Source organism: Mastigoproctus giganteus, chromosome 12, assembly GCF_048544385.1.
Source record: "Mastigoproctus giganteus isolate SK-2022 chromosome 12, ASM4854438v1, whole genome shotgun sequence".
NCBI classification, from domain to species: Eukaryota; Metazoa; Arthropoda; class Arachnida; order Uropygi; family Thelyphonidae; genus Mastigoproctus; species Mastigoproctus giganteus.
The window spans coordinates 151451160-151463836 of record NC_143586.1 but is presented as its reverse complement, the minus strand read 5'-3'; the positions used below and the strand labels follow the sequence as shown (position 1 = coordinate 151463836).

The following is a 12677-nucleotide window of genomic DNA, read 5'->3' as shown; positions in this document are numbered from 1 at the left end:
GATAAAACACTCGATTCTTGGAGAAAAAATCGAGCAATCTTTTCTTCCGAGACCCACAAACAGAGCTGTACTGTATAAAAAACCAATGTAATTTCTTTGTATTCGCAAAGGAAATTTTTTTTATGGGCTGGAAATCTTAGGAGCGAATCCTTCCGGACTATAGTAGTGATTTATTTGTGCTTTCAAAATATTAAATACCGTATAGTGGGAGACCGAAGTTGTGTTTATTTTTTGTTCTCCGATAAATAAATAAATTTTCATTTATATTCTGTTCGCCCACTGGCCAGAGGAGGTATAACAGTTTTATTGCACCATTGTGTTTAATAATTGGTACGACTGGTACCATCATAATACATAGATCTCATGATTCGTGGATAAAGAAGAGTTGTGACTTCGTTAGTTCATTGTACGTTTCTGTGTTCTTGAAAACGCTCCTAAATGATTATATCAAATTTTTCGATGACATCTTATACATTGTTTCTTATAATTCCTTAAAAATTCCTTCATCTGAATAAATCTGAATAAAAGACAGTAAAATCTCAACTTACGAGAGGGATATCAAAAGGTTCGTACCCTTACCTAGAAATAATAGCCCTAAAAGGTGAAATTTCACAGGAACTTTAATCCTTTTCTATGTACTCTCCATGTATAGTAACAAATTTCTCCCATCTATGGATCAGTTATTTAATGCCTTGATCACAGAAGTCCGCACTTTTTGCCTGAAACCACAATTCCACTTCATTGATGACTTCCTGAGACGAATCAAATAGGTGTGCTTCCACTGTTTTGACATGTCTTTAGTCTCCGGATCATAATGGTACACCCAGAATTCATCATTTGTCACCAACCGATCAAAAACAAAGTTCTCAACGTTCGCATTACACAAATCCAACAGTTGGCGAGAACATTGCATTCGACATTGCTTCTGCAAAGGCGTCAGAAATCTTGGAACCCATCGTGCAGAGACTTTAGACATATGCAGATGGTCACTTAAAATGCTGTGAGCAGACTCATAACTGATTCCCTCTGCATTTGTGATGAAATGAATTGTCACACGTGTATCACTCAGCATTAGCTACTCAACCTTTGCAACCGTCTCACTGTCTGTGGATGTTGATGGCCTTCTTCTCTTGGGTCGTCAAAGACACTTGTTCAACCGCACTGGAACTCCTGTTTCCACTTTATTACAGTGTCATTGAATGGAAAATTTTGCCCATACACAGCTTTCTTGCCCCGCAAATGCAGGAGCTGGATACTCCACTTTGTCAACCATAGCTTCCTTCTTCAGATTCCGGGCTCCATCTCTGGTGTACGATCACCTACGGGAATGAAATTTCACGTGTTAGTTATTGAATATGTAGACAACTTATATTAAAAACTGCATCTTCCTACTGATGTTTTATCTAGGTCAGGGTACGAACGTTTTGATATCTCCTCGTATATCCCAGATAGTTGAAGTGTCTATACTAAGAATATATTGGAATGTGTCTGACCAATTGTAGATATTCATGTTTGAAATCATCGCCCGGAAAGGTGTTTCATTCACTAGGTGATGTAAATTATGTACAGTCTCCAACTGGACTTCAAAAGAAACTTCAGTCCACTGAACAAAGGTCTCTTCGTTATGAATGATGGCGTTAGGCTGAAAATGAGCATTCTGCTTTGTCGATAAAGCGTCCTTCCTTGAATAGCAATAACTGACAGTTATTTTTATGTTACCTATGTCTGCTTGTTTAAAGAGCCTAGCGGCTCTTTAAACAAGCAGACATAGGTAACATGCATTCGGTTTTAAATAATCACCTCCGATTGAACCAAAAATAAATCAATCGTTGGAATAAAATTGATGATTGCGCTAAACCTTTGAATTTCCATGCTTCTGTAATAAATCATTTTCTGAATAAAATATATTTAAATGTAAAGAAGGTGTGACCAGCGAGATTTTTCTGTTTCATTAATTATGATTTTAATCAGGAAATCATTAATTATTAAAAGTTAATCGCGACCAGTTATATATATGCACCCAACCTTGAAATGACTTTGTCCATCCCTGTTAAGACTCATTTTATATTTCACTGACATAAAAATGCATTTATTAGCATTAAAGGCGCATCACTTTTATTATTATCCGTTTCTTTAGCGATATTATTAAGGTTTTGATTGATGCTACTCATTAGAAGAGTTTCTTTATTAATAAAAGGTTGCAGTTTCACCAATAAAAACAACATTAGCAAATGAATTTCTTAATTGCCAATTAACTAAGGCTTGCTGCTCTAGATGATCCACAAAGTTATGGAAGAGGGCTTTAATGTTTTCTGATAAGTAATCGTAACAAAAAATATTTTTAACCTAAAAATACCTTTGGTGAAAATTTCCATACCCTTTGATAAGCTTGTCTGTATATTCATAAGATATTAATGTGTCTAATTAATACCTTAATTTACTGGATCATTTTATGTTGATTATTTAAATTTTAAAAATGTGTTGTGTGTTGTTTAAATCATGATATCGCTGTTTATTATATTATTTTGATATTTGTGTTGTGGTACACTTTTCATTTGGACATTTATATCTGTGATTATTGTAAAATACCAAGAAATTTTATTAAGAATAAGAAAATCTTAAAAAAAAAACAAGTTTTACATTAACTACGTGAGATAAAATACTTTATTGTGTAACTGTTGTAGGAGGTTTACACTTCTATAACTGAACATTTAAGCCATAAATTTACAGGAAAAAAATTTCTTAATCCTAAACTGCTTCAACTCTCCGACTACTATAAATAATGATTTTGTAAAATACAATTCTGACACACATTATTCTGATTCAGTGGATACTGACAATGATAAGAATATACATGAGATTATATTAAGGTACGATCAACTTAATTATAAGGGAAACAAATAATACTATACTATGGATACATGATGTTATCGCCCTAATGAATTTTTCAGTTCGAATTTACATATAGAAGTTTACATTCTGATTGTGTAACTTCTGTGAACATAAGTCTCAAACGCTCCAAAATTGTGCATCATGATGGCTGAAGCTCTTCACCTCTGATATCTTTTTATCATATTTTAATCTTCGTCTTCATTGATCACATCACTTCTTACTAAGGATCGTTTCCTTCTTCCAAGACCAAAAGCGAAACGTTGGTCATTACGCTTTCCAAGTCCAAATGAAAATCTTCTCTTAATATAGTCTTCAATTTCGTGTTCGTGTTCTCTTTTGCCGAGTCCAAAAGCAAATCTGCTTGGGTCCCTCTTTCCTAGTCCAAAGGCGAATCGACTTTGATCCCTCGGATCCCTCTTGCCTAACCCAAATGCAAACCGATTTGCGTCTCTTTTTCCAAGACCAAAAGCAAAGCGGGATGGCTCTCGTTTTCCTAGACCAAAAGCAAAACGATTCATTTCTGATCGCTTTCCAAGTCCAAAACTATATCGGTCTAACAGATCCCTTTTACCTAAGCCAAAACTAAATCTCTCGTCATATCGCTTTTCGTCATTATCTTCTGGATCAATGTCGGGAAAGCTATCATCCAGTGATTCTTCGTAGTCAGCTTTTTTCCCGAGACCAAACCCGTACATTTGGGGAGAGCGCTTGTCGTCATCAATCTCAAAACCAGATGATGAAGACGCAGATGAGCCAGGAGTTTGAACTTTGGAGGCATCGACTGCCACAGTCGTTTTCGTTAATTGTAAGAGAAGAAGAGGAAGCCAGACGGTTATGACTGATAGAACAGAAGATGGTTGCTGTAGTCTATTGCTAAAAAAGAACAAAAAAGAAAGAATAATCAGATTTATTCGCATTTCATTATGTTTCATTTTCTAAATATTTATTAAACAAAGATACATTCTAAATATGTGGTAAATCTACGTGCTAATATTTTCCCTAAAAAGATTGTTGATGGATCTTTCACACAGAACTGATTAATTATTGTCAGATTCTATTGTAATCGTAATTGCTTGCTAATGATTCAGTCTTTAATAATAACAAAACTATTAGCGTAAATAATCTGTCCTATTCGCAATTTTAATTGGTGCTGATTGCTTTGAGATGAGAGTCAATTAGAAAGATTAACTGTTAGCGGTCATAAGGGCTCAATTGCAAATACTGTATACTGCTTCCAACTGTTCAAGTTTTTAGCAGTTATTGCTAAAATTGAGACTTTAATGACTTCACGTATCAAATTCCAAAAATAGTATCTGACTAACGAATCAATTAATTACTTGTGACACTTCGTTAATTCTTGAACAGCATTTCCTTAAACCGAAGATCTTCGAGTCGTCTTATTAGACTAAATTAAGAATTACATATTAGTGGAAAGAAATATAAGTTCTTAAGAAAAAAGCAGTATTTAGCCTAAGAGGCTATCAAAAGCAAATAAAAATGAAACGGCTGCGCATTTTTTAATTAAGTACAAGCAATTGACATTATATACTGAACGGGTTCATAACAGTAGCGAACAAATAACAAAATAGAACGAAAAATTATCAAATCCAAGAAAACCTTTTCTTTCCATTCATTACTATATATATTCTGAACTTTTCACGCAAAATGCAAATGTTTCAGGATCGCTTAAGGGATGAGTGTTGCTGTTGAATTGTACACCATTGAAGATAGTGAAAATCAGTGTCCCATGAAATAAAAGATAATCCCTAAATGCTTCTTGTTATACGCATTGTAGTTAAATCAGTTGATTGCCAATATTCTGTTAGAAAAGGGCTTCATATAACATCCAATTTACGAGTTTTCTGTTGGGTGTAGAAAACAATGTGATTCCAGAATTTTCTGTTCTTCAATAAGATACTGTAATATCAAAATAGCGTTGACATTTTCGAAATTTGTTAATTGATACTCAGTGCTTTTTAAAAACGGGTAACATTTATTCGCGCATTTATTTTTTTGCATAACTCTCGCATTTAAACGAATCGATTATCTAGAATTTTATTACAGGACGTGCTCGCTGATGAGTTAATTAAGGACAACGTTGTTTAACATATTTTAATTTATTTTCGTTTTCAAAGCTTGCGCTTCGCCGCGCCTGCGTGTGTGCCTCCACTCTCAAATGATAATGGTTCCTTCGCATTGAGCTGGAGTGTAGTGGAATAAGAACTGTATGGGACTCGTTTTTGTTATCCCTCTGGCTGCAATAAAGTAATGTCCCTAATGCTTTTTTTTAGCTTTTTTTTGAGTAAAACTCCCAATGCTGAGTTGTAAACATTGAAGAGCGAGACCATTCTTTTCATATTACTAAAACCCAACATATATTTGCTCTTTCTGCTTTGTCATTATGCTGCGTTCACAACCCATCAACTTTTCTTCATTTCAGTTTCATTTCTTACCGCCTTTCTTTCTCGTGATTTTCTCATTCGGTTTTGAAATCAGAACTCTGTTTTATTTGTACGCCTCGCCAGTTTTTGTGTTCCTCACTTTCTGTTTACACGTCTCACTTGTATTCAAACTTTTCGGATTATGCAGTTCCATTTTACCGCACTCTCTCTCTTTCCATCCCCACCCTTCCCCATCCCTTTTCTTTTCTTCGCCTGTGACCCTGCTAGATTTACCGTCTGTCACACATGAACTACTACAGGGATCTGTTTGCTATGAAAGTATTTTTTACGCATGCGCTAATATGCCCGCGAAATACCTCGGAAAATTCTGCTCTCGTTTTCAATTTAAAGTAGAAAAGGATAAATGCAAAATGTTTACAGTAGAAAGAAAGAATTTATTGAATTCTAAGTCAAAAGCAACAAACGGAATGCCCATGGGAATGTTTTCAATATTTCCTCCAAAGAGACCACTGAAGTGTTATTAGTCACTCTCTCCAAAATAGTAGTGACAATTCCGTTTAATATCTCTCTGATGTAGGAATTCCGATAGAATTAAACTATATATCCTTTATGCATTAATGCATATGCCGATATTACTTGTGTTCACCTGTAAGGGCATCAATTTGTTTGAAATAGCCAAGTGTGCCTTTCCTTAATGCTAACGTAAAGTAAATACTATACAGTATTTATATTATTAGAGAGCACCACACTTGAATACTGTGATTAAAACTATAAAATAAATCAACGCAAACCGTAAAATTAATTAAAATCAACCGATGAACAGCAATGCCTTTGAAACGATTAAAATATACCCTGATTAATGAACAACCAAAGCAAAATAGTAACATTTTATTGCTGCAATCAATATAATAAAAAATAGTAATATTTCATCGCTGCAATTATTTTATTTTTTATATTACCATTTTATATTTATCACAGTATAAACGCAAAATACGCTGTTTCAATTGTCATTAAAATCCAGCAGGAAATTAAGTACGCTATAAAAATATTAAAAGCATACTACAATTTGAGGTACGTCTTGCTATTTATTTTTATTACATTTAAGTAAGATCTTCGAAATACGTGGTACAATTCAATTTTTATTAAACGTCCAGGTGGAAATCAGGGAGGTATTACAAAAAAATTGAGCAAGCATTGTGAGATGTGTGCAGCGATGTGAAATCGATTACTTTTATGTATATTATTACTTAATAAATTGTACTCAATTGGTAACAAGTTGTTTAAATAACTTTAAACAGTTATTTAAACAACTTGAACCGGACGAAAAATCCGAAACGACTTATTGCAAATAAATAGTTATTTGCAATAAGTCGTTTCGGATTTTTCGTCCAGAAATCGACCACAGAACACATTCAGATTAAAGATGTATTGGAACCTCAGCTGGATATCATTATTCTTCTCTTTCTTGGTGATTCCCTTCTACTTCTGAGTCTCTCTCTGGGTAATTCAGGAATTTTTTTTTTTTTTTTTTTTTGGCTGGTGCAGTAAAGGCCTTAGGCCTCCTTGCACCTTATAGCTTGACATGATTATTGTTCCATTTTTTTTTTCTCTGAAAGGTCGATTAATGGAACAATTTACGTTGACTTTTTAGGGAACTATGTACTTCCACAACTGGAGCAGAATTTATTTTATTTATTATTTATTATTTTTTTTCCAAAGAATGGAGACCCGTCTCATTGGTATTCTGCTATACGTAACACTTGATTCCTTTTCCCCAAAACGTTGGATTTGTCGTAGTGGGCTAATGCCCTCTACGACAAATCCAACGAGATCAAGACAATCTGATAGAGTTCCAATAGAGTTCAAGACAAGGTATTCACAACTAAATCATCTAAATATTCAGATATAGATGATTTAGTTTATGTCCTCGTTAATAACTGATAGAAAAAAAATCGCGTTCATTAGCAATTGGATAAGTAAGTGTAAGTCATAAGTAATCTCATAAGTAAGTGTAAGTGTTTTTAGGGTCAAGCCGCCCCACAGGTTTCCCCATCTTCACGTAGTTTACGTTGTTATGTATTACAGTACACTGTAAATGCCAGAGATTTAAAAGTGTATGGATCTTGGATCGTGTACCATTGTTCCTCTGGCCATTTAGCCGCTGGACCCCTGTTGGGATCCAACGTTGCTTAGACTTAGTTTTCTCTGGCAGGTCCTGCCGCTTAGTTTCCTGAGATTTCGGAGGCTAGGACCAAAAAAAAAAAAAAAAAAAAAAAAAAAAAAAAGGTGATTTTTATTATTCGCGTTGACGTGGTGAGATTATCGCTTTAATTTGTTAGGCCGAATGCTGGGCGTATGGCGGTTTTAATGTATTAAATTTTGATGTGTAGGACTTTCGCTAGCGTGAAGATAGAGGGGGAGAGGCATAAGACTGGAGGAAAGGCAGAAGTATGGAGCCAATAGAGAAGGCGGCTCCAGTTTCAGTGGGGCATGTCCATGCCCGTCAGAGACGAAACAGGGGATGGCGAGAAGGGGGGGGACAATATGATAGTCTCCTCCTCCCGGGGAGTTAGGAATTATAGGTGAAGGGGCTACAGTGCCCTCTTCAGTTCTCCAATATGGCCTTTGTTTTTCTTCATTGTCACTCATGGGGGCAAGCCCCATTCTTGTGTTCCTCTTTCTTTGGTTCAGCATCCTTCTTTGATTGTGTGGTAGCTTTTTTTTTGTTTACTTCCCTATCAGGTGGGTTCTGTTATCTTAAGCGGGTGCGTTCCGATCTCAACTTTGGGTGACATATTCCGATGGTCATCAATCATTGGTTGATATCCCGTCCTTAGTTTCTCGTATTCCTTGGTGTCCATATTTGGTTTCATTACTCCTGTTGGCCTTCGCGGATGGCTATTTGTTGTTTTCTTCTGTAGAAGACGTTCTGTGCAAAGTGACTAAAGGCCGCACATTCTTCTGGTGTATCCAGGAGATGGTGTTCCTGGGTGTTAGGGATGTATTTAATTCTCGTGATCATTTGACATCTGATGTCTTCGTATATTTCACACTGATGCATAACGTGATGCCATGTTTCTAGTTCGCCGCAGAGACATTGTGATTCTTCGATTATGCCCAAGGCATTTAATTTGGCCTTGAAAGGTCCGTGTCCGGTGAGTAGAAAACTAGTGTTTAGGCCCGGGTCGAGCCATACGGGAGCCTTGGCATACAGCTTGGTTACTTGGGGAATAATTTTTTTTTTGTTATCGCTCCTTTTTCCATGTCTGTCTATCTTCTCTGCTAAATTTGTACGAGGTGGTCTACTATTTTTTGTTTCTCGTTTTTCCTATTATTGGTGATGTCGTTGTAGGTGGTCTGGGTTCCTTTGGCTAGTAGATACATGAATCAGCTGCGGGTTACCTCTAAATACAAGGTTAGGGTCACCGCAAGGACCTATAGGGCACTCGTACTAACCGTGTTACATGCTCTTGTTATTGTTAATAATATGTTGCGTTGGATCGTGTCCGGTATCCTTTTATTCACTGCTGTTCCTGCTTTCTTGTACCATATGGGAAATCCATATGTTATTATCGGGATGAAGATGGCTTTATAATACAGGGACAGGGTTCTTCTGTTTAGCCCCCAGTCCCTGCGTGTAACTCTGGCAACGAGCGCTGTGTATTTCCGCAGTTTCTCTTTTAGATAGATTAGGTGTGGTTTAAATGATAAGTTCTGATCGATGATCAGTCCCAGATATTTAATTTGCTTTGATAGTTTGATTGTTTGTCCTGCCAGCTTGATTTGTGGTGGTGTTCTAAGGTTTAACCTCCCTATGAGTAGTACTGAGTCCGTCTTCGTTGGAGAGATTGTTAAGGTGTCTAGTTTTGCCCAGTCCTGCAGGGTTTCAAGGTTCTGTCTGGAATCCGCCGCGACCGTCAGGACGATGTCTTCTGCGAAGGCCTGGGCCTTCACCTCTCCCAGGGCCATAGTGAGGAACTCGTCAAACACCATGTTCCACAGGAGAATAGGGCTCACTAGTTCCTATTCGCCCTATCAAGGACTTCTTGATTAGACCGGGGTTCGAGCCCGTGACCACCAAATACGGAGGATGAGTAAAGGTCAGGGAATGACCACCGCATATCCCGGAACAATATGGCCTTAGTTGCTAATGCTCCTAAAAAAAAAACCAAATAACTAACCCTATCAAGGAAGCATCCGTATGCTTCCAACACTCTTACTGCAGCATTATAGCCTTCGAAGTTTTTGCGCCATTAAAACAAAAATCATCACCATCACTCCTTCCCACGCACCATTTAAAATATTCTAGATGAATATCTAATCTCTCACGACTCAAAGATTTTTAAATAAAATCAGTTCCATGTTTACTAATAACTTGAACCATAACAATTTGCTGTTCACTCGCACCTTAATCTATGACACTGTATTATAAAATTCACCGCTATTTTAAAACGAAATTAAACTGAACCTCATTATAGAGGGCACCAGAAAAATACATAAACTTTCACTAAAAGCAAAAGCTCAATTGACGCTGCCATACCTGGAGAAAAGATGTAAGATTTTGAATCCCGCCGTATATATAAAATCATACTGATAAAAGCCAATAAAAATATAGTTCAAGACAAGGTGTCCAGCAAGATGACTCCCGCAATTTAATGAAACTACAACTTCATTAAAGACCTAATTTTAGGCGCCTCCGTAGCCAGGTGAGAAGGAGCAGCAGTGCGTAGCACACGCTTCTTGATTAGACCGGGGTTCGAGCCCGTCACCACCAAATACGGAGGATGCGAAAAGGTCAGGGAATGACCACCGCATATCCCCGGAGCAATATGGCCTTAGTTGCTAATGCTCCTAAAAAAACCAAATAACTAACTAACTTGCCCCAAATATTTTGGATGGAACAGACTTCCATCCCTTGTCGTGGAAGTTGATAGCCTAAATAAGTTTAAGGCTCAGCTGGACAGGTATTTCGAACGAACAGAGGGGTGAAGTGGAAGTGGTTATTTTTATTTATTTATGTTACTTTTTTTTTTTTTTTTTTTTTTGGCTGATGCTGCATAAGCTTGCTTTCTTGCATCAAATGCCTCTACTAATGCTAATGCTAATAGCCAGCTACTGCCTTAGCAGAAGAGAGGCCCCAAGTGTCCCACACTTCGTGTAATAAGGTACTACAGTACACAAGTCCTGAATTTTAAGATATTACCACATTAATACCTCGTCATATATGAACTTTTTCAACTTGATAAAGGTGGTGCGAAGCGGTCCATAAGGGAGTACAATACTGAATTTCAATTAGCTTACTCTATTTCACTTAAATACTTTCGTTTGTCAGTCGAACTTCACATATCCAGGGGCACTGCAAATTTAATCGGGTTCGTATAAAAATCGTACTCTGTAAGACTTCTAACCACCCTGAACAAAGTCAGAGTTGGAGAGCAACGTGCTTTAAAAGCTAACATTGAAAACTAAATGAAAATAAATATCTTCCAAAGCATTGACATCCACACTTATAAATATTACAAGAGTTCGATTCACCACCCCTCCTTGAAAATAAGGGTGCACTCATTTATTAGAATTGTTAAGACACCCCACTCAAGAAAATATCAATCAGATTTAAAATGATAAGTCACCAAATCAGTTGACATTGAAATGCACAAAATTATAAAATGTCCAATACTTTTAAACAGTTGTAGCAAACTAAAAACTCTCATACTCAGCGATGACAGCATTCAGGAATCCATCCTACAGCTTTTTGGTGAAGAAATATTTCATAAAACCCACTTTATTAAGCGAATATTACTCCTCCACCACCATCATCACCGGGATAAAAATGTATACAAGAAAATAAAGTTGCAATTTATCGTCTGTTTTATCACCATGTACCACTCGTACTGCAGTAACACACCACTAACATCTGGTTCTTACGTGGAGTATTTCAAAGACGTTACTTTAATGCATTCGTTTGCTGCAATTTCCGGTTTCAAGACATATTACAAATTGTTTCTTTTCTCTTGATCACTGTCTGAGGCACGAAGGTAGCAATGAATAATTAACTTCCGAGATTGGAGTCATTTCATATATTAAGCCTCGCAGATGTTTCGGCCCGTTGTCTGAATACGCAGAATAACTTCATCACGGATGTTGCTGTTGTTTAGTTAAGAGATAAATAAAAAAATTCCTACATTCCGTTGAATTTCTGAAAATGAACAATGCCGGTCTTCAGTTTTTCTGTAATTCTATGATTTATCAGAAATTAGGACACTCTCAAACAGTCTGTCGAGGTGATGCAGTATGCCCAGACTGTGGATTAAAGGAGCATGTCCAAGCTGGTTGTAAATCGCAGTCCTCACTTTGCCTCAATTGTAAAGGCAATCATCCAAGCTTTTGCAAAACATGTGATCAGTGGAAATATGAAAAAAAATCTAGAAATTCAAGATAGAATAGAAAGTCTAATTTATAGAAGCAAGAAAACAATTAAACAACAGATGCCAAGACGTACATACTATCTCTATCTGTCCATCCAAAAAAGTGTGATATACACAGACCGTCAGAACGCACTTTTAGCCTTACTTCCTCACCAACTCATCCTTTAATAAAGACTAAGCTGATGCATATCCACGAACAAGCAAATAGGCAGAATTTGCTGGATCCAGACCACACTGGGATATCACGGAATGAAAGCGCGGATTATGCAGCCAAACATTCATCCAAAAAAGGGTCGTCATATTGTTATGTTCCTTATATTGACTACAGATGCAATATAAGAAGTACATATAAGGAACAATGGAAGCTTCTATGGTAACCTCAAATGCATAACAAGCTTCTTCAAATAAAACCTGAACCACGGTTATGGGTTCTGGTTTCCATGTAAGCAGAAAGGAAGAAGCCATCCTAGCTAGAGCACGAATCAGTCGCAGTCAGCTCACACATATTTCTCTTCTTACATTGCGGATCCTCCGCAATGTACGCACTGCAGCTCTCTGCTCACAGTGAAGCATATCCTTGTTGAATGTTGTTTTTGGTTTTTAGGAGAATCAGCAACTAAGGCCATATTGCTCTGTTGTTGAATGTACGTTATACACTTTGCTCGAAAAACTTCATTGAGTTTTCTACGAAATCTTGAAGAAGATGTGACACTTTGCCATATCATGGTGCAAATCTCCTGGAATCTTAGAGTCACCACGTGTAATCCCATCCCTTTCATAGGTGCAAAATAGACTAAGTAGCCTTTGTGCTAGAAATAACAAATACCAATCCGTTGAGGTCAGAGTTATTATTGGTAAAGGGAAGGATGTTAATTTTTTTAAGGAATTATATTGGACTTCGATATCATCTGAGTTCACTTCAGTGGGAGCAACTGAAATTCCTAAAGGACATATATGC

At 36.8% G+C, this 12677-nt stretch overlaps 1 protein-coding gene across 1 annotated transcript in view; it reads right to left on the bottom strand.

Moving 5' to 3' along the window:
- Positions 1 to 2752: 2752 nt before the first annotated feature.
- LOC150077515 (uncharacterized) overlaps positions 2753 to 12677 on the bottom strand; it is a 103602-nt gene continuing 93677 nt past the window's right edge. The window contains exon 2 of the mRNA XM_090386373.1: positions 2753 to 3765. Within this exon, the coding sequence (XP_090242499.1) occupies positions 3078 to 3765 (688 nt within the window). The 3' untranslated portion in view covers positions 2753 to 3077. The remainder of the gene's footprint in view (positions 3766 to 12677) is intronic.